This window comes from Podarcis liolepis, assembly GCF_965112155.1.
Source record: "Podarcis liolepis genome assembly, chromosome: 5".
NCBI classification, from domain to species: Eukaryota; Metazoa; Chordata; class Lepidosauria; order Squamata; family Lacertidae; genus Podarcis; species Podarcis liolepis.
In genome coordinates, this window is record NC_139556.1 from 96,230,497 (window position 1) to 96,258,215 (window position 27,719).

The following is a 27,719-nucleotide window of genomic DNA, read 5'->3' on the forward strand; positions in this document are numbered from 1 at the left end:
TTTTACAGCAAATTAACTACACATTATATTTTTATCCAAGCAAATGAGAGTTGAGCATAGATACTAATGTCCAAGCAGGCCTACATCAAGTTTCCTGGAAAGCCTTCATCTGTTACACAACACTTCTAAACTTCAAAGTGTCTTCACAGTTGTTGTTTTTACTCATTTTACAAATTGGGAAGCAAGGCTGAGGGATGGTGACCAGGACAAGGTCACAAACAATTCAACCTTGGCAGGTCTGGGGTATGAATTCCATTCTCTCAAATCTGAATTGCCTCATACTTATAATAGCTGGTTAAAAACCCAAGAACTAACAAACATTAGGAAGAGGAGGATTTTGGGTTAAAAGCCCCCAACCCCCAATAAATGTCATCAAAACACAAATTGCCTTTTAATGCCTGTAAGACATTTAACTGTACCGATACTTGATTTCGGAATACATTGTCCCGATCTGAGAGATGTACACAGATCACACATACTGGTAGCTTATTTTGAAAATTTAAAAGTGCAGAACAGTTTGGGGTTTGAGCATCCTGCTACGAGGGGCACTTTGTGTCATTTATATAACTGTAACATTCACATTATGAGAGAGAGAGAGAGAGATGTGCGGAGATTATTATAAACAGCTTTGGACACCCCTTCAGAGGGAGAGAAGACTCTGATTAAATCACTTTTTTTTTATTAAAAAAATTTGCCCACACTTTTAATTTGCAGTTAAAGGCAGGTGCCAAATCAATTCATGGTAAAAAGAGAGATGTGGAAAGCAGGCAAGACATGGCCTCTCTCTCCACCAATTGCATTCACTGGCTTGCAAAAGAGTGCACAGATGCCACTGTGAATATCGCTGCTGCACCGAACTATTTCTGTTAAAGCGAGAGCCTGTGAACTCTGGAAAAGATATCTGCACGTTTTGTGGCTGTAGGTAGGTGAAGGGGGGGGGGAGAGAAAGGGTAGCAGGGAAGGGGGGAGGGAGATGTAGCAGCCCATTAAGTCACATCCACAAATTCCAGGACGCTCAGTCTGGAAACATCAAATGCTGGTGGGGAGAAGAGGAGAGGCAAATGCTGGTTTCTAAGTGAACATCATTGTGCAGAGGAAGAGGAACTACTGAGATGAAAACTAGGCACCCAGTGCTGTGCCCCCTCCCCCACGAGGACTGGGCTTCCCAATTATTCAAGGGAGAAAAACAGGATTAAAGCAATTTGCTTATGGCTGAAGATGAAACAGAAAGCCTCCATCTCTGCGCACTTCTCTCTCCCCCCCCCTCGCCCCCAGCTCCTGTGAGATCTGCATCGGCAGGAGAGAGAGAGAGAGAGAGAGAGAGAGAGAGAGAGAGAGAGAGAGAGAGAAGAGGCAGTACAGTGGTCCCTTCCCTTCTCTTCCTCATGCAAGACGGATGGGGAGCATTAAAATGATTCACAGGTTCCCTGGCAGTTTCATTAACATCCACAAAGAGCAGGCAGCTGGACTTCCTCCAACATTAACCAACGGAGGGGGTGGCAGCAGAGGTAATGAGGCAGGGGCTCTGCCCGGAAGCCACTGAACACAACGCCCTTTAACACAAACACCCTTTGCTCACTGTCGGGCAGCCGTAAAATTCTGCACAGCCCGGCAGGGACCTTTGCAGAGCTGCATCAAGGCCACGGGGCAGAGGCAAGCTGCCATCTGTCAGGGATCACTCAGGCGCTTCTCGGGGACTCACAGAATTGTAGAGTTGGAAGGAACCATGAGGGTCATCTAGCCCAACACCCTGCAATGCAGGAATCTTTTGCCCAGCGTGGGTCTCGAACCCACGACCCTGAGGTTAAAAGTCTCGCGCTCTACCGACTGAGCCTTGTTGGCAGGGCACCCGCCCTGCTTGCCAAATGTTCAATCCCCAATAGCATTTCCAGGTAGGGTTGGAAATGTTCCCTTCTCTGGAAACCCGAAGTACTGTTGCAAAGTGGATGTCAGTTTAATTAAATTAAATTAAATTAATTACTTCATTGCACGTATACCTTTGTGAGGTAGGTTAGGCTGAGAGGCAGTGAATGGCCTGAGGTCAGCCAGTGAGCTTTGTGGCCATGCAGGGATTTGAACTCTGGTCTCCAAGGTTCTAGTCTGGTACTCTAACCACTACTAAACACTGTCCACTTCCTATGTACATGACTCAGTAACTCTGGGCAGGGCCTGTTAGTGACCTGCCAGAGAAAGAGCTGCCAGCAAGTTTAGTTCAGAGTTTCCTCTGCAGGGTGAACTGCGTTTTTTTCCTTCCCCTGAGTTGGCCTCCCCTCTTCAAACGAGGAGTGGGGTGGGGCTGTTTTATTCTGCCCTGGACCCACGGTTTGCCTGTTGTGAAACAAAGATCCCAGTGTGTTCCAGGTCCTGATTTTATCCTGCCTGCTGATTTCACTTAACGGTCCGCGTGTTTGCTCTGTGCAAATATAAATAAATATTAAGTTCTGTATCAATTTAACCTCCAAATTGTGCATCAAGAACAGCCTGTATTAAAAAAAACCCCATGAAAAACCCCATGTACTCTTATTTCAAACAACATTATTGAGTTTACTACTCCTGGGAAGGTTCTATTGTGGCAGGGGTCTGCAACCTTTAAGACAAAAAGAGCCACTTGGACCCATTTCCGAAGAAAAAAAACCTGGGAGCCGCAAAACCATTGCGACATTTAAAACAAATATAACACTGCATATATTGTTTCTTACCTTAATGTCCGATCTGACAGCGGGCGGGAAGGTGACGTTGGAACGGTGCGTGACTAACGCACGCACCGCCCCCATGCGACGTCACAGCCAGTACAGCGCCCGCCACAGTGGGGAGTGTTGGGGCGCACAATGCGCCTCCTCCCCTCGCTAGTATCCGCCCCGGAGCCGCGGCAAAGGTGTAAAAGAGCCACATGTGGCTCCGGAGCCGCGGGTTGCAGACCCCTGTATTGTGGAGGAGAGCAACAGCTATCGAGCACGAAAGCTGAACAAAACCTCAGAGGCAGTAAGAACGTTGAGAGCAGCTTGATGGACCAGGGCGAAGGACGAATCTAGTCCGGCACCCTGTTCTCACAGTGGTCAGCCAGATGAAAGCAGGACCTGAGCTCAACAACAACTCTCTCCTCTGGTGGTTTCCAGAAGCACACGGCTTCCAGCCAGAGAGGCAGGGCTGGGCCATTGTGGTTTGTAGCCACCATCCCATCTCACTTGTGTAGGAAGTAACAACTGGGGTGGGGCCGGAAGCATCTGGCCGGCAACTTAAGGAAACAGGATGCTAGACGAGATGGGATCTTGGACATGGAATAAAGGTCTGCGCTGGGTACGCAGAACCTCTTTGCCCAGAAATGGGAATTGCTAACTCAAGCCACAACACTTCAGCTTCTGAGACAGGAGATGACAGGTTTTCAAGCACATTTCTGCAGCTGTTAAGAGCTAGAAATGTGTGTGTTTAAACACACAAATGAAACTCTCTATTTTACATTACGTGCAGTATCTTGTCTCCTTAAGAGTTGTGGCATACACACTGAACCCTACCTATAATTTAAGTCAGCCATCACTTTCTTTACTAGTCCTAATCAGAATAAAAAATTCCTTCCAGTAGCACCTTAAAGACCAACTAAGTTAGTTCTTGGTATGAGCTTTCGTGTGCATGCACACTTCTTCAGATACACTGAAATAGAAGTTGCCAGATCCTTCTATATAGTGAGAAGGTGGGGAGGGGTGTTACTAGTAACACCCCTCCCCACCTTCTCACTATATAGAAGGATCTGGCAACTTCTATTTCAGTGTATCTGAAGAAGTGTGCATGCACACGAAAGCTCATACCAAGAACTAACTTAGTTGGTCTTTAAGGTGCTACTGGAAGGAATTTTTTATTTTGACTATGGCAGACCAACACGGCTACCTATCTACTACTAGTCCTAATCAGGAAATGCTATTCATATGAATGATGACCTTGCATTTCCCCAGTATGTGTAGCTCACACACTGTGTGCAGCTATTAAAAATGCACTAGCATTAAAAACAGGGCAGTGAGGTTCTAGTCACCATGATCTTTGTGGGACTAAAAACTGAAATGGCACATTAGTCTGGTTTCTAAATGCTTAAATGAAGTTTGTTTCTCTACGCATTTCAAATCAACAACAGCTTTTGTTAATATCCAATGGACCTTCACCCCAATTCCATGGGACAGCCATGTTTTGCAAGGCTTTCCCGGACCAGGTGCAAAGGGGTTGGCTCTGCCTTTAACGGCTGTGCAGAAGAGAGACACAACTTTTCACTCCTGCTAAACAAAGCCACAATTATGCGCGCAATTTCTGCATACAATGGCAACGGAAACAGGAACCCTGCTCCTCCTTTGCTTCTAGTTAAATCTGATTCCCCTTTCCCAGGAAGTGACACAGCTTCCACCGTTCGATTTGGCATAAAAAATTATCCAAAGCAAAACAGACAAAGCATGCGGAAGTCCACTCTTATGCTCATAGTTAATCTGCCCAATGAATTCAGATTGCAGAGCTGTGGTTCCAAGTTGCAGAATCTGGGATATTTTAGTGGAATGCTGTAGAGGACCCTCAAAAGTGTGCAAGAGCCTCAGAAGAGAATTGTCCTGGGCCTTCTGTTCTGCTGCTTGTCACAGGCAGGGCCAGATGTGAAGGCAGCACTGGCAGTCACTTGCCTTTAAAAAACCAGCTGAGCGGAATAAAGCCACATTTCAAGATGGCAGAGAGGGTGGCCACAGACTCTAGATCTTCCTCTCCATTGAGATGCTTACCGAAGGAGCCCGCTCTGTATAGCACCACCCCAGCAGAACCTGGGGATCACGGGATTTCAAGGCACAGCAGTGAGATTTAAAAACAACAACCAGAGTTTCCGACACCTCACCCCTTTCCACGGACGGGGTTCGTAGCTCCAAAGTGCAGGCACAAGAGAAGATGCAGAAAGGGGGAGGGAAATGTTCCTTTCTTACAAGAGATTTGGCTGCAGAAAACGTTCCCATCCAGCTCCATGGGGAATTGGCTCCCGCTGCCAACTGCAGCTTTTTTCTTTCTTTCTTACTTAATTCAAAAAATGAATACTGTATGCAGGAAATTGCCCAAAATGACTTGGGAGAAAATGTTGACTCTGGCAGTTCAGCAGCAGCAGCAGCAGCAGGCAGATTGGCACGTGGTCACGAGAGCAGTTTTATGTGCCCCCTCTCTCCACCCCACACCATTCCTTGCCAGCCACTCACAGGTCAATGGCAGAGAGAAAATTCTCACTGTCTGGGTCCTGGAGGTAGCGTACAGGGGGTGGAGTCCGGGGAGGCAGGTGCAGGCTCTGCCCCAGTGCCAAGTCGGAAGGGGACAGCTCCTCGCCCTTCCGCATGACGTAGATGAAGTAGTGGAATCCGCTCCCATACGTGGCGTGCCGGACGGACCATCCGTAGGCTGGCTGGGCGTAGTGGCGCTTGCGGAAGTGCGGCTGAGCAAAGGTGATGGAGATGAACCGGCCACCAGGGTGTAAGACTCTGCTCACCTGGGAGAAAAAGAGGGACAACATTTCAGAGGACTCATTGCAAGCTGTGTGTGTGTGTCGGTCTATATGACCCCTGGGGGCCCTTCCAACTCTATGATTCTGTGATTCTTTGCTGAGGCTGGGATCTCCTTTCCTCCTCTGCCCTTGTCTCACATCACAGAAAAGCACTGTGTCACTTGGCACACCTATATCCCACTCACCATTCTGTTTTGGCATGCAGCTTGCAAGTTTCTAGACCTCATGACAGAAAGTCTTAAACACGCATAAATCATGGAAGCATCTGCCTTTGGCTTGGACGTCAGTGACCGTGTGTGGCAAGGCCCCTGAATACCAACACCACCAATCTTCCCCGCTACTCAAATGTGGGGGAAACACAGGGAAATGTCACTGCCTTTGTGATTTCTTATAAATGTGCATCTCTATCTAACAGACTGCTGGGGGGGGGGAGAGGGTGGGCTTGTGCTGATGCAGCAAGGCAGTTATTACTTCTCTTGGTCAGAGAACCCTCCCCATCTGGGCCACTGCTCCTACAAGGACCAGCCTTGGAGAAGAGCCGCCGTTGGCCTACCTGGCTGGCAACGGCCACTTGGGAAAGTCGCTGGGGATTTAACCTGCGGCCTTGTAGATGCAACACAGATGCTCTGCTACTGAGCTCTGGTCCTACTGCACAGGTATTATGTAGTAATAAAGGCAACATAATGTCTTGCCTTTGGGGGGCATTTAAACCAGTGGTGTGGAGCCGAGAACAAGGCACCCTGCTTCCATCCTTGCTCCATGAGCACCCACTCTCCTCCTCCTCCTCCTCTTCCTGCTCCCCAGAACATTCCTGAGCCAAGATTTTAAAGAGACACTGTGTCCAAGGTACGTCTTGTTTGAAGCCGAGTGGACTTGACCCTTTTAATCATCATTTTCTCCTCGTTGGAACTAAGCTCCTGCTAATAGGATGGAAAAGAACATCAATTTTCTTGCTTGGCTTTATCCAAAGTCAAAGGCATTTACGGCCAGCGACGGCGTGATCGGCATGCTAAACTCTGCTGTTGGCGCTCGGCCGCCAGCACTTTGCCTGCCCGGCTGCTTCCTCCCCCCTCCCCACTGTGCTGCGCAGCTCTTGCCGGTGGTGCGCACCCAGCGGAGCCCAGGAAACACCCCCGCCCTCTGCTGCCCGGACCCCCTCCTCCCCATGACAGGTGGGGATTGAATGCCCTTCATCTCTCATGACTCACCAGTTAACCGGAACAGCCTGTAGCAGGAGGCTGCAAGAGTCCTCTTAGAATGGAGCAAAGGGGAGTGTAAGAAAGACATACACAGAAAGAGAGAGAGAGACAGGAGGGTGTTTTTTCTGCAGCTGGGGGGGGGGAAGAGGATTATGGGGAGAAGAAGGAGCTCGCCGTTGCAGAAGGGGGGACAGGCATGCGTCCGAAACCGCTGCAGCACATAAATCCATGTTGGATTTCGAGGGTTGGATTAAGCAAAAAAGGAACTCGGAAGTCCTTGTGTTTTGACGTTTCCCGGTCCCCAAATGGGATATACTTTTGCTCGTGTGGCCAGGAAGAATTGCACTCAGCCACAAGCATGCTTTGAGGGTCATCTGTTTCACCATGTGCTGTCCCGTCTTCCAGAGTGCAGTTTATCAGCATTTTATATTTTCTTCATCTGGAAGATTCAAGGGCCATCCCAAAAACATTTCAACATTTCAGTGCATTGTAGTATAGCATCAAAATAATATATTTTTATTTGCAGAATGTGGATAGATATCTTTTCAAAACAAGGGCAAGAGGATCAAGAGATACTTAGGACAATCCTGGTTGTGTTGTATTTCTTATCAATAAAAGAATTTGGTGAGGCGCAATGAAATTTCTATTCTGAAAGTGTGGCCCAGAGAAAAGAGTGTTTGAGAGCCACTGCTTTAAAGCATTGTGAGCAGTATCTGGTAAAATCACAGAAGAGGGTGCTGAGCAGTGTCCCCAATGCTCAAGGGGACGAGGGCTTGAGGTCCTCATCACTCCCCACCCTCCACTCTATGAGAACACCACAAGAAATATACATCCTGCAACCTCAGGAATAAATGTGCAATGCTGCATAATTTATACAGGTTGCAGGATTCAAGTCACCTTGACCGAAGAAGACACCCAGGCATTGCACACAGCTGAATGCCTTCGTGGTCCTCATGGTGAAGAAACCGGCCTCTTGGCGCAGGAGGAGTGTGCGCCAAGTTTTCATGACTGGGAATAAGTTTGTCAAGAAGCTTTGGAAACTCAAGCTGCCTTGGGCAGTGCTTGAAATGGTCCAACAAAGTCCCTGGGCCGCTTCACTCTCACTTTCTAGCCTGGAGAAGCCTGCTTTGGTTTAATCCTGCGATTTGCTTAATTACTAGGCAGATCTGGGAAAGAGCCAGGCTCCACATTGCTTCTTTATCCGAGAGTCATAGATATAACTGCTGGCCAGGCTGCCTGAGGCCGAAAGGGACTGAAGTGCAAAATAGTTGCAGGGTTTGATGTTGGGGAAGTCCAGGCTAGCCCCCAAAAGCCAAAACGCAGGAGGTCAGCTGAGAATCCTCATGTAAATAACAGAAGGCGAATTATTGTTACACAATGCGGGGCTTCCTTCAACATGGCATGCCGCCGTGCCTAAATGGTTTGGCACCAGCACACCTCCAGGAGAGGGATGGACAACCTGGGGTCTTCCAGATGTTGCCAGACTCCAGTTCCCCCTACCACTGGGCCTTGCTGGCTAGGGCTGATGGGAATTGGAGTCCAACAACACCTGGAGAAGCTCAGGTCCCCCATCCCTGTCCTTGTCTCAAGATCTTCCTTGGTGGACCTTCTGTGCCAAAGGAGGAGTCAGGTGGTGGTGTCCCAAGGCAGAGCCTTTTCAGTGGCAGCACCTGTGGCAGGAAGGCTCAACTGGCAGCATACACTTAAAGTATGGAACTCGCTCCTACAGGAGCCCGTGATGGCCCCACCCTAGAGGGCTTTAAAGGAGAATTAGACAAATCCAGTCAGACGCAATAATTCTTCTGCGTAACAGTTGAAGAATGGGAGAGTGCTCTTGTGCACCATCCCAATTGTGGGTTTCCCACAGGGATCCTGTGAGAACAGGATGCCAGACTAGATGGATGTTATGTTCTTATTTATCTAGACCTGGATTTCAATATTGCAGGTCAAGTCTACCCTAAAAATATTGCCCTGTGGATTTCCTAGCAGGCCACCTCCAGTTTACACAACCACTGGCTCTCAGAGAAGGGAATGCTAATTCACCTCATTGGTCCCATATAGAAACCTGGGATTAGACTGGAATTAAGGGCTGTGTTCTTCCAGTGTAAACTGGTGTCAAGGGATAGCAAGCAGTGTGGATGAGGTGTGTGTATGGGTGTGTGTGTCTATGTACAAAAGATGCACCCAAGTCCACCTGAATGGAAGGAGGGAGAGGGAAGAGAGATGTTCTACTCCAGCTCCTGAACCAAGTTTCTCACACAAGTGAGGCACAGAGAGAGGGAGAGAGGAAAAGATTCCAAGCGGGCCCTTCATATTCACTGAATGAGATCCAGTAAGCTTTCCCCTTTGCCAGGGCAGCCTGCAGTTATCAGAACAGGAAATGCTGTTGCTTAGAGACAGCTGCATGGACTTTGGCCAACTGGCAGCTATTGCAGAGTCTCTGGGGGGCTGTTAAACTGAAGAGGGGAGAGAAGCGGGGAAGTATTGTTTCTAGGACTGCAGATCCAGACTTTGGACCCTATTTCTGCAACACTTTGGAGCTGCAACGCATTGGGTGAAGGAGCCAAGATCCATACACCACGAGTCCGTTTAGCTCTGAGGCTGGCTACCTAACCCTTACAAGGAGTGCACCACTACCGCTCACGAGGAGCTTCGATGGTGCCTGAATCAACAGCGCATTGTTTGCTCGTCCTCTTCAGTTCCTGTTTGCGCAAGCACAGCCTCTCCTCCATCGAACACGTCGGCTTGAGCATGTCCACATCTCACAGGCTTCCAGGAGAGGACATGCAGCCTCCCTTCCATTCTGAACAGAGGAGAGGCGCAAAGAGCTTTTCTCTGTGAGGGAGTGCAGCGCCCCATGGATGGGGTAGCGGATAAGCTAACATGCCCACACCATTTTATGGCCCTGACTCTTTTTTCTGCTCATAAAGACATGGCAGCTATTGTGCCATGCCCCCACGGCAGCCATTTTGTGAGTGGCAGCCAGGGCACTTTCTCAAAATTACAAATATGCCCTACTCAACCCTGTCCCCAAAAGGCTGGTGCCCCCTGCCTTGCTTAGTTCTCAATTCAGATGGTAAACCTATACTTGGCATAAACCAATTCAGAACGTAGCAGGTGGAAGTTCACAAAAACATTCCCTGAAGACTAGCATGGAAGGGCAAAGTGTGCTGTAGCCTGACTTCCTACACATCACACTGGTTTGTTGTGTGGAGGGGAATTCAATCATGTGAATCCCCACCTTCAGTCTGAAATGGTACAGTCCAGGCACAAATTTGCAACCTCCTTTGTGCACTAGAGTAGAATATGCTAAACTTTTGGATCGTGCCACTTTATACTGCAGGTGGGGGGGTGGTTATCATTTTGTGTGTGCGCGTTTTACTGCTTCTCAACATAACAAGGCTTCCCACATGCACCAAGGTGTGATGGTGACACAAAACCCCTCTTTCTGATGTCAAAGACTGCCACTTGTGTAGCGAACCTTTTCCACCGTTCAGCACAATAACATACAGCAGGTGGGAGGCTCTTTGTCACCTGCCAGAAGCCCGGTTGCAGAAGCAGAGGGAACAGGTAGGATACAAGGCCACTCCGCTGGCACAGCCAAAAGACTGGCAGCCTTTGGAGCATCCTCTCCTTGAACTATCCTTTCCATCAGAACAACTAGCAATCAAGACCTTGAACCCAAGCTTGCTTATTTCCTCCTCCCTCCCAGCGCATTTTCCTTTAGTGCCGTGCCCTGTTAAGATCGAAAGCCTGAGGGTAGAGACGTTCTCATTTTTATCGATCTGGAAACTGCTCTGGAAGTTGGCTATAGCGTGGGATTGTGCTGGGGTTATTTTTTAAGCACCAAACTTTAAATAAATATATGAGGCGATAGAATTCTTGACTAGAACTTTATCACACCTTTGACAGCTCACCTTTGTAAAGACAGCACAGAGAAAACCCTTTTACTCTGATGTGCTAGATTTAACAAAATGAGTCAATCATCCGTCTGCCTCCTCTCTCTCTCTCTCTCCCCTCCCCCCCCCCAACATTTTTCTCTGGAAATGGCTGAAATGAAGTGGAGATTCTGGAGTCACTTTAAATGGCTCTGTCGCTGCAGCCTGGCTTGCTAGCTCCAAGGGAAATGGGAGATCACGCCAAAGCACCCAGCCCCTCGCCAGGAGACCTTGCACAGATGCCGCCTCTCTGATCGACAGCAAAGGTCATCTGAGGATGCCAGCCAGAAAGAGTCTCCTGGTTCCTCAGGAGGGCTGGGGACTTTGTGGGGCAGGAAGCCTCGCTGTGGGGAGGGGGGTGCAGGGAGGGGAGGATTGATCCCCTCGCCTGCCTCTGCCAGAGAGACAGAGGGACCTACATGGCAGGATCCCTCAAGGGCAGCAGCAGAGAGGAGAGGGACTGACCCACGGAATCACCCAGCGAATGCACTCAAGCAGGCGATTGGCCGAGTGGGAAATCAGACGGGGAAAAATGAGAGGCAGAGGCAGAACGGGAGGCAAAACGACTCCAGCTGCTCTAGAGCTACTGTGGGGGTTATCCAACATTAACCCTACTCAGAGTAGGTCCACTGAAATTAATGGCTCAGTGGTAGAGCACTTGCCTTGACACCCAGAAGGATACAAAGCCTCCACAGGTATATCTGTGCATGGCTCCCTGCCTGAATCTCTGGAGAGATGCTGTAAGTCAGTGTCGGCAATACTGAGCTGGTTGGATCAGCAGCCTGGCTCAGCGGACAGCAGCTTCCTGCATTCCTGCCAATTCATTCCAGTAGGTCTACTCGTGAGTGGAGCTAAGCTAGATACCACCCACTAGCCACCCGTGGGCATTCGTCCCAAGCAAGTGAAGACATTTCCCCCCTCCATCTCCTTTGGTGGAAACTCAGCAAAGATCTTTCGCCACTTTACACCCCACATGCATGCAAAAAGAGAAATACAGAGCCAGGAGGGAGAAATGCAGGAGTAGAGGACTGTAGGGAAAGACTTGAGATTGAAGGAGAGAGCGAGAATAAGCGTAGAAGCATCCTCCTCCTCTCCCTCCCTCTTTCCTTGTCGAGGAGAGCCACGATTTCCAATCCTGTACTTTCCTAACGCCCCCCCCCCGCAAAAAATAAAAATAAAACACACACAGCCAAATTCAATATGGTTCCCGCTGCTATGGACACATCAGACCAATTAATAACAGCCTGGAGGCATTGCCTGTCCCTATTGCAATGCCATGGCCTAGTCAATAGGGATGAGGGTTTCCATGGAAACAGGGAGAACCATTTTTTTGGGGGGGGGATTTAAGGAAAAAAGAGAGATCCTTGAAGTTAATAAGAGGGAAAGACAGGGGAAATGGGGTGGGGGACACTGGATATCAACACATTCTGTCCCCCCCCCCCACTTTCTTAGCCCAAGACGCCAGAGGCCTATTGGCAACAACAGTGCACCCTCCCCCCAGGGGTGAAGATGCGCAGCCTGCTGTGAGTTGCCGCTACCAACCCACCCCCCCAAAAAATGCAAGTCCCGTGGAAATGCTGCAAACAGGACCCTTCCCTTGGGCTACCCCTTTAACCAGAAAAACATGAAAAATAAGTTCTCTCCTCCCGACTCAAACCCTGCCATCTGCAAGCAGCCATTGATGACAGAGCGGCATTGCCATGGCAACCGGGGAAGATTCAAGCTGGGCCTTCTCTCTCTTTTTGTGGCGGAGAAAGAGGGAAGAGATTCCCCCCCCCCAAAAAAATACATTAATGTGCAAGATACTGAAAGGTTGGGAGTGGGGGGGGGGACGGCAGAAGAAAAACTGACGGGGGTGGGGAGAAGCCACACTCTTCCGGCATCAGAGCCTCAACAAGTGCTGTTTGTTTTTATTTATTAAACTTGTATGCTGCCCTTCATCCGTAACATAAAAATTAACACCCCCCCCCACAAAATACAAGGTAAAAGCTAGAATGAAAACAAACTATAATGCCCCCCCCCCTGGTTGGCAGGGTGCTGTTGACTCTGCTTTCTTCTTATTATCCCAAAAATAAGCTTGCTTAGGAAATCGTTCACCCCCCCCGGCCAATGAATCCTATCCTTCCCCCCCCCCTTCCCACAACCCCTTCACCCCTCCCTCTGGCAGCAAATGCCCCCCCCCCCATTGCAGAATGGTATCAAACCCCTAGGGGAACAAGGAAGCTACAGGCTGATTGTCAAACCCCATAATGGGAGGGCAATTTTTTTGGGGGGGGCATGCTGCCCTTTATCTGACTGTCATTTACCACCTTGACTTGGCTGAGGACTGCTGTCAATATTTTTTTTTTAAATATGTTTTAAATTAAATTTTACATATATTTCCCAAAAATCATACAACATATATTCTTATCTTATACAATGTTTTGGACTTCCATCAGCTTTTTCGCTCTTTATCACTTAATCTGCATTTCATTAATTTCACTATTACTTTTAATAATCCTTAACTAGTAATTCTATTCACAAATATTTCTCATAGTCCTCCTTACAAAACTTCTTGCAGGAGGACGGCTGTCAATTTTAGGAGGCCATGGAAGGTGCATCGTGGTCAGGATCAGACCTGAAACACAGGTAGAATGTAGGACAAGACAAGGTCCTCCACTCCAACAACTCCGTTTAAAAGGACAAGGTTTTTGGGTGATTCAATGTGTTTTTTATATATGAGCCCAATCCACACTTTTTCTAGTAGTCAGGGGGGAATATGTTGGAAAATGGAGGGGGAAGACAAGATTTCTAGGGCTGCCTAAGCTGTGTTTGCAATCTACATTTTGCATCTCGCGAACTCAATATCCCACATTCAGATTCATTTGTGAGGACCAGTTTTTATATATATTGCTTGTTTGCTTATTATATTATGCAGTTTGTGTTTTTATACTGTAAACTGCCCTGTGATCTTTGAATGAAGGGCAGTATATAAATTTAATAAATAAAATATTTTGAATGGGCTTTGGCAGTTTGCTTCCTTGCTCTGGATCCGATATTTCAGCCTTTGCAGATCTTGGGGTTTGTGGAATGCCCCCCCCCCCGGAAAGGAGCTGTGTGATAGCAGAATGACGGAAGGCCAGATCACAGGACAGAGACAGAGATCAGATACTTTGCAGTCATGAACATGAGCACTAGAAACATAAGCCAGGATAGATTTTTCCCACCAGAGATGTGTGATTCTGCAGCACTGAACAGCAAGCAAGAAAAAAAACCCCAATGTAGTGATGCTTGTCTAATGTCCTTAAAGTTTGGGAAGGCCAAGATTCAAGAAGTCACACATGGAAATGGTTGAAGATGGTGCCATCCAGCCCAGGTAGCAACAGGAATTCTTGCCGCTCACCTCAGTTAACACTTGATCCAGAAGCATCCTAGCCTCGGAGGAGACATTCCACGGGTCTGTTTCTTCCACCATCATGGAATCCAGAGTGCCCTTCTCCAACACCACATCAAAGCTCCCATCCACAAAGGTCAAGGCCCGAGCGTCCATCACTGCCCAGTGCAGGCCTGGGCAATGGGCATAGCGGTCTTGCACGCTTGCAATGCATATGGGTGAGTAGTCAATGCTGGTGATGTCTGTATAGCCCAGCTGGAAGAGGTTGTAGCTCAGAGCACTGTTCCCGCAGCCTGCAAAAGAGATGGGCTTGGACTAGTTATGCTGAAGAATTTCATGTATTGAATGGAAGTTTTCTATCACCCACGGTGAACCAACTACAGTGGTATCTCAGGTTAAGTACTTAATTCGTTCCAGAGGTCCGTTCTTAACCAGAAACTGTTCTTAACCTGAAGCACCACTTTAGCTAATGGGGCCTCCTGCTGCCGCCGCACCGCCAAAGCACGATTTTTGTTCTCATCCTGAAGCAAAGTTCTTAAGCTGAGGTACTATTTCTGGGTTAGCAGAGTCTGTAACCTGAAGCGTATGTAACCCGAGGTACCACTGTATCCTGGAAGACAGAGAAAGTCTGCTGTGGTTGTTCTTTCCCTGCAATGCGCGCCCTTTGGTGAGTGCTGGATGTGTTCTAGGATTATGAAGGCTTGGCCAAGGATCCATCAGTCAGACCAAAGACCCATCAAGTCACAGAATCATAGAACTGTAGGAATCCAAAGGGTCATTTAGCCCAACCTCCTGCAAGCCCAACAATCTCTTTTTTTTTTACTTTACAGGGAATCACCCTTAACTTTTGCCAAGACAGTCAACATGGGTCCAGACTGGGCCTCCTTAAGACGGCTGGCGTGTCTCATGTCATTGGGGCTGACATTGGAAGGTGTTTAGAAGCTGAAGCTGGTCCAAAATGGTTCCTGGCAGACTGGTGACTGGGGCTGGTTACAGGGAGAATGTTACTCTCCTGATAAAGAGAGCAGATGTCTTTAAAACTTGTGGCTAAACTTCAGCCGTGATGCTTCTCTTTCAAAAAAAACCCCCTGAGCCCAGCAACAAGACGCTTTGTTTTTCCAACTCCAGAGGCAGGCAATTCTAAGACCCCACCCCGCCTGCAAACTGTTCCCCTTTGGTAGCTTACCAAACCCAGAAAGCCACAGGTGGCTGTGGAGGGCAAAAAGAGAGAAAAGCAGGACCGAGTGGGTGCTGCGGATCACAATTAGCTTAATTAGAGATGAAGCAGCACTTAATGAGTGGGTTGCAAAAGGCGCTTTAATTACTTCCGCATTGGGCTTGGCATTTGTACGCCCGGCATTTGTACGCCTGGCTCAAGGATCTCAACACTCAATCTACATAAGCCACCCTACTAGGCTCTCACCTGGACAGTCTCCAGCCCCTGGGATTTAAAATCCAGCCTCCCTCCTTCTCCCCTCAGTCTACAATATATTAAATGGACTGCAGGTAGAGTAATCATGCATTACACAAGCCAGGCATTCAATGAAGACTCTGGCTCCAGGACTTCCTACTAGTTACTGCACACACTCAGACACCTCCATCTCTATCCTCCATCGGCTGGGGGGGGGGTGCATATTCCAGCCAGGCCAAAATGCTCAGAAGGGAAAATGGGAAAATTGGGAGGGCAAAATTGAAGGGAAAAGACGAACATGTCCACCTTGGAGGGAGGGATTAAAAAAAATGTAATAAATATAAATAAATAAAAAATGAATCAGACATGTTTCACATGATTTCTATGCCTATCTAAGATAGGATTTGGTTTTGTACCATTGTGCATGAGGTTCTCCATGCTACTGAAGTCTAGACAGGTGCCCTCGAAGTGTCGCTGGACTCCAGCACCCATCAGCCCCACTAGAATGGACAATGGGGGATGATGGGAACTGTAGTATGACAACATTTGAAAGGCCACCGGCTAAATAGTCCAGGTCTAGTTCCTCCCACAAAAGAGTTATAGAATGATCTCCGCACCCACAGAAACCTAGGAACCGGCCTTCCCCCAAGTCTATCATGGGTCTATCTAGCTCAGAACTGTCTGTGCTGACAGGCAGCGGCTCTACGAGGCTTCAGGTGGGAAGCCCTGACCAGCCTCACCTGAAGGGCACCAAACCTGGTACCTTCTGCATGCAAACAGATGCTCTGCTATGGAGCTATGATCTCTCTCCGTGCCCTACAATGGCACTTCCAGAAAGAATGAGAAGTGTTGTAGATTTAGGATGCTGGAGGCAGAACCCCACCCTTCCTGATACAAAATAGGAGCTTTCCCACTGGAAACTCAACCCCAAGTGGACTGCACGATTTGCAGGTTCAATGCCTGCCACCTCAAACTCAGACGCACCTTCCATTTTGTCCTTCACCCCCTGTGTTTTCCAGCACGGCAAGGATCCCGCGACTGTTAATCACACATCCAGCAGACGGGCCCTCTAACAGGCTCAGGCGATTAGACCCAGTTAATCCCAACCTGCTTGGAAGCTCCAGCCTCCCTCCCTATATCAGATTAAGGAGCCACCACGTTAAAAGCCACCGCAGCAGCAGCAATCAGATCAAAGAGATAAACCATCAGGTAGGATTAATGGAGGCTTAGAGCCCTCTCCTTCCCAGTCGGGACTTTTGCAAATGGTAAGCCAGGATTCTGTTAATTTGCTGGCTGTGATTAGGGCGCAGGGGCACAGGGTGCCCAGCGTGGCAGAGCCTTTGGGAGAGGTTCAAAGACGAAACCAACGAACGAAGGCACATCAAGATCCCCAAGCAAGAGAGAAGAACAGGGAGTCTAACTTGCTAGCCAGGATTGCATAACTAGTTGGGGCATCCCCCCCCCCCCAGTGAAAGAGCTGTTGCCTGAAATTTCATCAGCTTTTAAGGTGAAGGTATCCCAGATTCAGCACAGCAGAGATGAGGCTGTCACTTGCCACACTGAAAACTCTTGCATAGATGCAGGCTTATTTCTGCGTTTGGTACTCTGCGGAGATTTTATTTTAATCTAATTGGTTCTGAAATGCCATTTGACAGCACAGGCATTAAGGGAAGGGCTGCAGCTCCCTGGCAGAGCATCTGACTTACACGCGGGCGGCCGCAGGTTCAATCCCCGCCATCTCCACGTAGGGCTGGCACGCTCCCTGTCTGAAACCCTGGAGAGCAACTGTCAGTCAACTGAGACCACACTGAGCAGGATGGAAAAGGTTCTAAATCAGCACAAGGCAGCTGCTGGTGCTTCTGAACGCGCAGAATTGCTGGGAGAAGCCAAGAGGCCACAAAGACGAAGCCTTTCCTGCAAAGCCAGCCCGCCCACCTGCCAATCCCGCCTCTCTCCCATCAACTTCCACCACTCAGATTACCGCGTGCCATAAATAGACAGCAGATGTGCTGCCGAGAGATTAGCCCTGCAGATGGCTCAAGTGAGCAAGCCAAGCCACGTGCTACGGAGGGAATCATTTCGAATGCATGAGCAAGCAAAGGGTGACATCAGCATATGGGGCACGACTGGTGACCAAAAGCAGTATTAGAAACTCAGATGTATAAGCTAGGTGCCAAATGGCCCCTTAAAGCAAGGTTACAGTCACCAAAATGGAATATCTAGTTGCCATTTTGGGGCAAGGTGGCTCTAAAGTCTTATTTTACAAATGATGCACTGACTGTGATTGATTTTCAGTTAAACACCTTGCGGGTGGCGCTGTGGGTTAAACCACAGAGCCTAGGACTTGCCGATCAGAAGGTCAGCGGTTTGAATCCCTGCAAGGGGGTGAGCTCCCGTTGCTCGGTCCCTGCTCCTGCCAACCTAGCAGTTCGAAAGCACGTCAAATCCAAGTAGATAAATAGGTACCGCTGTGGTGGGAAGGTAAACGGCGTTTCCGTGCGCTGCTCTGGTTCACCAGAAGTGGCTTAGTCATGCTGGCCACATGACACAGAAGCTGTACGCCGGCTCCCTTTGTCAATAAAGCGAGATGAGCGCCGCAACCCCAGAGTCGGCCACGACTGGATCTAATGGTCAGGGGTCCCTTTACCTTTTAGTTCAGAAAACTAACCCGAGCTAGTTTAAGAATTTAAAGAAGAAAAGTCACTTGATCCAGGGACAGTCCACATATCTATTGGCCTATTCCGACCTCTTTTTCTTAATGGTGACATGGGCCATTCAAAACGTTGGAATATTCTTCACAACTGTGAGCAGGACAGTGGGATGGGGTAAGTGAAAAAAGCCACAGCAATTAAGTATAGCATGGGCAGTGGCCAGGGATTATGGGAGCTGTGGCCCAACAATAGCTGCTAAGCTTTTTTCTTTCTTTTATTAAGAAACCCAGGCATTAATAACCCATGCAAAAATTCCGTAAGATTTCGTACTGTCAGTCAGTTTTTGTAGACAGGAAAGTGTCACAGGACTGTTCCCTACCAGGTACATATTATAAAATGTGTTCCAAAAAGACCATTTCCCAAATATCAAATGATCTACATCTTTTTTTGTGGGGTGGGAAGAAGTGAGATTTTCATAAAATTGCTATATTTTTAGGTTGCAGGGACATCCTCACCAGATTAATCTGCCTTGAGGATCCTGGCTAAGCCCATAAGGCAGGATATAAATGTGAAAGATAAATGTATAAACAGATACCCCGTTTGTAGATAAATATTAAAATAGTTATATTTTTATACCTGAGACAGACAGCCAAAGACAACTTGAATATTTAAGGTTTGTGCAATTAACAATCTGCATATCATTTCCATGGCAGATGCCAAATTAGACTTGGCGGGCAAGTTGCTCATGTTCTACGATATTCTTACTATTAACCATCAGTGTGAAAAGCCTGAGTCAGCCTTCGAAAAATCCTGACAGATGGGCTCAAGTCACAAGAGAGGGGGGGAAAGGAAAGCATTCAGGCACACTTCAATTTGCCTCTTGGTTTTCACATCTTCCTGTGTTTCTCACGGTTAGATTTTCAGCCTCAGCTGCTGCAGTCATGATGGTTAGAAGTCTAACTTTTAAGCAAATAAGCACTGGGGCTTTGAAGGATTCTGAAAAGGGCATCGGCAAATATATGCGGTCTCCTTTTTCTCTAGTAGCAATAGGATGAGGAAGGTATTTTTATTATTATTTTAAGGGGTAAAAAACAGAAAAGCAAATTCCTAACTCTCATGGTGACACGTCAGAGATACAGAAGGACTCGGAAGGATTTGCTGAGGAAACAGGGCTTTCCTGAAAAGTCTGCTACAAGGATGGGTACTCAGTTGCAGACCAGACCAACGCTCACATCCACTATTTATAAATCACCTGTGCTCCACCAAGAACAGCCCTTCAAAAGGGTCAGAGCATCACTCAGGTTCTGAACAGTGGCAGAGAAGGCCATTGAAGCATCTATTCACACTGCCCTCTGGTGGTAGCCAGGAGGAACCGGGATACTGCTTATTTACAAAATGTCACCCCTGCAGCAGAAATACAAAGGTTTCCATTGCACTCCCTTCCCCCTGTCCCCTCTGCAGGAAAACTGGGTACTCCAAGACCTCAAGAGACGTGAAGCCCCTTCCCTCCAGGTGAGATGGGAGCAACTTCTTTTTTGAAGATGGATGTAATAGTTACGGTACATTGCCACAGATCCCCTGGCAAGAGCTGCACCTTCGATTGCAACCCTTTCAACTTTCCCTCCTCTCTCTCTCTTTTAGCTTCTAGCCCAAGACTGCGAGGAGAAAGCCTGACAGCTGCCTGCCTCTCTCTCCCACTTTACTCCATCACTTCTTTCTTTGCCAAAAGAACCAACACATTACATTAAAATCTGAAGCAGGGAAGGCCGAATTAAGCACCTCAACGCATGAAAAATACATCAAATTTGCAGGAACCACCCTATCAGCAGAAACTGTGTTTGCTAGGTATAACAGAATTCACCTGAGTCCCCAATACAGGCTTCTCTGAGCAACTCGCATTTGCAAGATAAAGGATATTAGAAGTCCCTGCTGGATCAAGCCATAGAGTCCAGCAGCAGCCTGTTCTCACAGGGGCCAACCAGATGCCTGTGGGAAACCAGCAAGCAGGATCCGACCACAAGAGCCCTCTACCCTCCTTTGGTTTCCAGCAACTAGTACTGAAAAGCATTGCTGCCTCCAGCTGATGCCCTTGATAGCCCTCTCCTCCAGGAAAGCAATGCTAGCTTCCTCCTGAAGCTCAGCTGCATCATGGAAACCCAACAATTGCCTAAATTGTTGCTGGGGAAACCTAGCCAGATGGGCAGGGTAATGATGATGATGATGATGATAATAATAATAATAATAATAATAATAATAATAATAGCTGATAGGATTGCAAGTTCTTCTGCTCTCCCCCACTCCAGAAGGCTGCTATCCAGTGTGAATTCCACCAGCTGCATACTTAGGGGGCAATCTTAAGTCTAGATCTATTGGGATGGGTGAGTTTTGATCTAGCAGTTTTTGTGGCTGAGCGTAACGCCCTCATCCTGGCTCAGCTGGAGATAGGCTAGCATATCCCACCCAGCTGGCTGCGTAGAGATGGGCAGATCTTAAGCCCTGAAAAAGAGGTGTTGCAGGTGGGGGAGACTTAGGCTGGATCCTAGGTAAAGGAGACCCCTGACCACTAGGTCCGGTCGCAGACGACTCTGGGGTTGCAGCACTCATCTCGCTTTACCGGCTGAGGGAGCCGGCGTACAGCTTCTGGGTCATGTGGCCAGCATGACTAGACTGCTTCTGCAGCGCACGGATCCTAAGCCAGTTCAAATCAGTCACACACCAACTGGCAATGTGGTGTAAATTAACCTAGCAAAAAGGGTGGTACAACTCAACTCAGGTGACACACATAGGATTGCATGAAGATTTTGCCCCTTTGCCTCAGCTGAAGCAACTGTTCACACACACACACACACACACACACACACACACACACACCAGTGCCAAACAGGCACAGACTTCAGGAAAGAGCTGAGCAACAAACTCCATAACGACTGGCCAGAGACCACTGCCTGTAACATACTGATGGATCAACTGTGTGCCGCTGCTTCCCCCTAGTGGCTCATAGTAGCAACATCCTAAGAATATTTTTATAGCTCAAAAGAATTCTGAATCCTCCTACAAAAAGCAAAAGGTAGTGAGGAAAGTGGGTCCTTGAGAAAGGCTGTCCAAATCCATAGTAGGGCAATATTTTTATTTATAGGAAAGGGCAGAAGTTGGTTGTCAGAGCAATGGCTTCAATCGCAGGTTCAATCCTTGGCATCTCTCTCTCTCTCTTTTTAAAAATGATATTTATTAAAAGTTTAACAATTACAGAAAAGAAGAAGAAAAAAGAGAGATTAAAAAGTTACAATACAATACACCAAAAAGCAATAAAAAACATAATAAAAAACAATACAGCACAACGATGAGGGAAAAACAAAAACAAAAACATTTAAAAACAAAAACGTTTAAAAAACACATCCAGTATTTCCATACCCTTATCTTTCATTTACTTGTTTCATCGACCTCCTCACACCTCCCTTTTTTGTATTCTAATTCAATTTAGCTGTTTCAACAAATCCTTTCCATCTTTCTCAATTTTTGTTCTATAAATTACCTTAACCCGATCTGACCTTAAATTTTACCCTTTCAATCCTTGGCATCTCCATGGGAAGGGTCACCAGCCCAAAATGCAGGAGAGGCAAAGTCAATAATAACATTAAGAACCTTTTGGGTCAGGCCCAGGGCTGATCTTGTCCAGCACCCTGTTCTCACAGTGGCCAACCACATCACAGAATTGCAGAACTGCATATTCGGAAGGGACCCACAAGGGCCCTCTGGTGCAACCCCCTGCAATGCAGGAGACACAGCTAAATAATCCCTGGCAGATGACCATCCAACCTGTGCTTGAAAACCCCCAATGAAGGAGAGGCCACCACTTTTTGTGGTACAGTGGTGCCCCGCAAGACGAATGCCTCGCAAGACGGAAAACTCGCTAGACGAAAGAGTTTTCCGTTTTGGAGGTGCTTCGCAAAACGAATCTCCTATGGGCTTGCTTCGCAAGACGAAAATGTCTTGCGAGTTCCTGCGGGGTTTTTTTCCTCCCCCCCTTTTTTCTAAGCCGCTAAGCCGCTTATCAGCTGATCCGATAAGACGATAAACCGCTAAAAGCCGCTAATATCGCTAATCCATCAATGGGCTTGCTTCGCAAGACGAAAAAACTGCTAGACGAAGAGAATCACAGAACGGATTCTTTTCGTCTTGCGAGGCACCACTGTAGATGCCTGCCGGAAACCCACAATCAGGCCCTGAAGACAAGAGCACTCTCCCCTCTTGCAGTTTCTGGAAGCTAGTGAGAGGCGTGTTTTGCTATTTTGTGCACACATACAGCCTTGATGAACCTGGCACCCTTCAGAGGTTTCGGATTATAACTCCTTGCCTTCACTTCTACTCTTTTCGGTGCCTTCTGAAAACATCCCTCTTTAGACAAGCCTACCCAGATGCTTTGAAAGTTGAGGCAATTCTAATCTGCTTTAGCATTGTAACCTTTTAAAGTGGGGTTGCAATTTTTTTCTTGATTTTCTTGTTTCCTCATTTCATAAACCCCTTTGAGGTTTTGTTTTGTTTTTACAGCCAAGCAGCCCCTGAAGTTTTATGAAACAAACAAATAAACTAACAAACTCACTCCCAGCAGCCCCAGCTAGCTGGCTGAGGCTGCTGGAAGTTCAAAACACCTGGAGGGCACCAGGTTGGCAAAGGGCCCCAGGGTTTTACTCCAAGTCTGCATGTTATGTGTCACACTGTGCTACAAAGATGTCTGCAAGCATGACGTGAAGTCTGGCAACATCTACCCCACAGTGGATCTGCAGCAGCACAACCGGATGCCTTCATCTGCCCCAGCTGCAACAAAACATGTCTCTTCTGCATCAGTTTCTACAGCCACAAGCAGGCTCTGCAACCTTCCAAGAGTTTGACCTCACCCTCAAAGGTGCACACATCCATTGTCTCCTGAAACTGACAGATGCCAACAACAATTGTCTGGTTGGTTGCTTTGGACTGCTCTGAGGAAGATAAAGCATGTAACAAATTTAATAAGAGCCAGTGTGGTGTAGTGGTTAGAGCAGGGGTTGGCAAGATTTACCTTGCCTGAGCCGGTTCACTCCAGCAGAGTTCCCTCCGTGGGCCGGATCACATGCGCCCGCAATTTCTGGCATCGCGAAAGTGAGTCCCTGCGTTGCGTTGCACTGGTTTAGTACAGTGCGAGGGGACTCGCCGAGTGGGCGGCTCGGTTCAGGGACGGCTCATGGGCCGGTTAAACGACCCCAGTGGGCCGCTTGTGGCCCATGGGCCTTAGGTTGCCGACCCCTGGATTAGAATGTTGAACTAGTACCTGGTAGAAACCAGTGTTGAAATTCCTGCTTGGCAATGAAGCTCACAAGGAACCTTGGACCAGTCACTGGCTCTCTCTCCGCCTAACCGATCAAGGATATTGACAAGCTGGAAGGTGTGCAGAGGAGGGCGACCAAGATGATCAAGGGACTGGAAACCAAGCCTGATGAGGAACAGTTGAAAGAGTTGAGTACGCTTAGCCTGGAAAAGAAGAGGCCGAGAGATTATAGCCATCTTCAATTATCTCAAGAGCTGTCACATGGAATATGGAGCAAGTTCTCAGGCTCTCAAACACAGAAAAGCCCCGGGAGCAGATAACATCTCTCCTGAACTTCTCAAAGCCAATATTGACTGGTGGGCCCCAGTCCTTGCCACCCTTTTCACCAGCATAGATCAAACAGCAATAATACCAGAGGACTGGGGATTGGCAATCATCGTTCCCATATTCAAGAAAGGCTGTAAACTTGATCCAGCCAATTACAGACCAATCAGTCTCTTAAGCATCATCAGCAAACTTTATGCAACTCACTTACGTGAAAAGTTTGCGGACTGGCTGGAACAGGAGCACATCCTAAAGGAAGCCCAGGCTGGTTTCAGGGCACATAGATCAACTCTAGACCAAGGATTGGTATTGCAACATCTAGTGGAGAAATACACCTCAAAGAAAGGAGGCTCTCTCTATGTAGCCTTTATAGATTTCAAATCAGCCTTCGACTCGATACCCCGGCACAGACTTTGGGAAAAACTAAATGTCACAAACATCGATAGACGTCTTTTGCTTCTTATCCGTAGACTACATGAAAATACTCGGATCCGTGTTAGATGCGACCGTTATGGGAACCTATCAAAGGAAATCCAAAGTTCCCATGGTGTCAAGCAAGGCTGTGTTCTTGCCCCTATTCTTTTTAACTTCTATATAAACTCCTTAGTCGGAAAGATGGAGGAAGCAAGTACTCATTCCCCAAATCTAAATAATACACCAATCCCGGTCCTTTTGTACGCAGATGATGCGGCACTTATTTCCTTCTCTTGTGTGGGTCTAAGAAAACTTTTACGAGCTCTTACAGAGTATTGCGAAGCTGAACACCTAATAATAAATTACACTAAATCAAAAATTATGGTGTTCTCCAAGAGAAAACTCCGACATAAATGGAAAATTAATAACCAACCTATTGAGCAAGTAACATCTTTTAGATATCTTGGAATAATTTTTGATGAGAAGGGATCTTGGTGCCATCAGATTAAGAATTCCATTGTAAATGCGCAAAGATCTTCCAGAGCTATCATAAGATTCTTCTACAGAAAAGGAGGTCAATATGTTCCTGCTGCCTCCCAGGTCTTTGTTGCAAAAATACTTCCACAATTGATGTATGGCACCCAGATATTTAATTGTCAAAAACTCAAGTCCCTGGAATCTGTACAAACTAAATTTTATCGCTCCCTACTAGGGTTACCTACCTGTGTCCCTAACACTGCCATTAGGCTGGAGGTAGGCCAACTCCCTATTAATGCCAGGATATGGATCCTGAAGATTCACTTCTGGCTAAAACTCATATTTTTCCCAGTGGGAGTGGCTCCATTGACTCTACTAGACCCGTTCCAGTCTAAATGGAGATTGTCGCTTTATGAAAAATTGAGGGGCCTGGGGCTTTCCCCACAAGAACTCATAGCCTCAGGCTTTGAAAAGGCTAAAATGATGGTGAGCCAGCGAATAGGAGATGTAGAGCTTCAGGACCATATGAGCAAGATAGATAAATATCCAGCTATCCAAGATTATGGAAAAGGGTTTAATCCAACCCCATATTTGCTGGACCTACAAATCGCAAAATATATGCGGGCGTTTACCCTTACCAGATTTGATGTATTGCCATCTGCCTTACTAAAGGGCAGATACGAGGGCACACCCTATGCTGAACGAGTTTGCCCATGTGGTCTGAAGGAGGTGGAAACGGCTTCACATGTGCTGTTACACTGCGACCTTTACGGGGATATCAGGTTACTGTTTATCTCCCCTATTGTTCAGAAATTCCCAGGTCGATCTGAATCTCAGCGGCTGAAAATCCTACTAGGAGATAAAAACCCAGAAGTAACACTGAAAGTGGCCAAGTTTTCTGCGGCCGCGATCAAGCGGAGGGCATTAGCTGTAAAAAAGTAAAAGATCTGACCCCTGGATAAGCCCCCCCTTTTTTTAAGCCCATACATATACTGTAGTGCATATGTGAGTGTGTGTGTGTGTGTGTGTGTGTTTGTGGGTGTGTGTGCATATGTGTATTGTTTTTATGTATAATTTTACAACTTTTAATTGACACCATCATTCCCTTGTAAATTATTGCTGCCTTTTATGTTTTTTTTCTTTTCTTCTGGTCTATGACCGTAATAAATTCATTCATTCATTCATTCATTCATTCATTCCGACTAAACATCAGGAAGAACTTTCTGACAGTAAGAGCTGTTCGACAGTGGAACTGTCTCCCTCAGGAAGCGGTGGACTCTCCTTAACTGTCTTGGGCCCGGTCTTATTCAACATCTTTATCAACGACTTGGATGATGGACTCAAGGGCATCCTGATCAAATTTGCAGATGACACCAAACTGGGAGGGGTGGCTAACACCCCAGAGGACAGGATCACACTTCAAAACGACCTTGACAGACTAGAGAACTGGGCCTAAACAAACAAGATGAACTTTAACAGAGAGAAATGTAAAGTATTGCACTTGGGCAAAAAAAATGAGAGGCAAAAATATAAGATGGGTGACACCTGGCTTGAGAGCAGTACATGTGAAAAGGATCTAGGAGTCTTGGTTGACCACAAACTTGACATGAGCCAACAGTGTGACGCGGCAGCTAAAAAAGCCAATGCAATTCTGGGCTGCATCAATAGGAGTATAGCATCTAGATCAAGGGAAGTAATAGTGCCACTGTATTCTGCTCTGGTCAGACCTCACCTGGAGTACTGTGTCCAGTTCTGGGCACCACAGTTCAAGAAGGACACCGACAAACTGGAACGTGTCCAGAGGAGGGCAACCAAAATGGCCAAAGGCCTGGAAATGATGCCTTATGAGGAACGGCTAAGGGAGCTGGGCATGTTTAGCCTGGAGAAGAGGAGGTTAAGGGGTGATATGATAGCCATGTTCAAATATATAAAAGGATGTCACATAGAGGAGGGAGAAAGGTTATTTTCTGCTGCTTCAGAGAAGCGGACACGGAGCAATGGATCCAAACTACAAGAAAGAAGATTCCACCTAAACATTAGGAAGAACTTCCTGACAGTAAGAGCTGTTCGACAGTGGAATTTGCTGCCAAGGAGTGTGGTGGAGTCTCCTTCTTTGGAGGTCTTTAAGCAGAGGCTTGACAACCATATGTCAGGAGTGCTCTGATGGTGTTTCCTGCTTGGCAGGGGGTTGGACTCGATGGCCCTTGTGGTCTATTCCAACTCTATGATTCTATGATTCTAACTGAAGGTTTTTAAGCAGACGCCGGATGGCCACCTGTCATGGATGCTTTAGTTTAAGGTTACCAGACATCCCCGTTTCCCGGGGCCAGTCCCAGATTTTCAAATCAGTCCTCACAGAACTCTAGCCCAATGGCTGCCATTAATTTGATTTTGAATTGATTTTAGAATGAATTGATTTTAGAATGCTGTGTTACTTTTATTGTTGTTAGCTGCTCTGAGCCCGGCTTCGGCTGGGGAGGGCGGGATATAATTTTATCATTTATCTTATTAATTAATATTAATATTATTATACAAAATCCATTGAAGCTGAACAGTGTCCCCGGATTCATTGAAAAAAAAATCTGGAAACCTTACTTTAGTTGAGATTCCTGAATTGCAGGGGGTTGGACTAGATGACCCTAGGAGGGCCCTTCCAACTCTACGAACCCACCTCACAGGGTTGTTGCAGGGATTAAATGAGGATGGGGAGAACCACGGACACCACCTTGAGCTCTTTGGAGAAAAGGGTGGGATATAGAACGGAACAAACAATATGAGATAAATAACAACGTGACAGACCATACCACGCTTCCAGGCGGGCAGGCAACTCACCCAGTACCAGGATCCGATCATCGGGGCTCAGCTCCGCCTCCAGCTGCTCTCGGAATCGCTCCAAGCCCCCGAACCATTCGGCTGGAGCCGCCCCTTCGTCCTGGTACCGCGAGTCCCAGAAGCTCCTGTCCCGGTACCGGGCGTTGGAGTCCGGCAGCTGCCGCCTTCGCGGAGCCGCCTCCTCCTCCTCCTCCTCCTCCTCCATGTCGCTTCCCCGGGGAAGGGCGGCCAAGCGCGGGCAGGGCTAGCAGGGAGGGAGGGGGGAAGCCTTCCGAATCCAGCCTCCGCCCAC

General features: G+C 47.6%; 1 protein-coding gene across 1 annotated transcript; it reads right to left on the minus strand.

Moving 5' to 3' along the window:
• On the minus strand, positions 1-27,719 carry EEF1AKMT4 (EEF1A lysine methyltransferase 4). The gene is made up of 5 exons (XM_083504589.1): positions 27,428-27,719; positions 14,026-14,309; positions 3,891-5,491; positions 2,920-3,543; positions 1-2,564 (listed from the first exon to the last, which is right to left on the minus strand). Exons 1-3 carry the CDS (start codon positions 27,630-27,632, stop codon positions 5,204-5,206), a joined length of 777 nt encoding a protein of 258 aa, XP_083360715.1. The 5' UTR covers positions 27,633-27,719; the 3' UTR covers positions 1-2,564; positions 2,920-3,543; positions 3,891-5,203.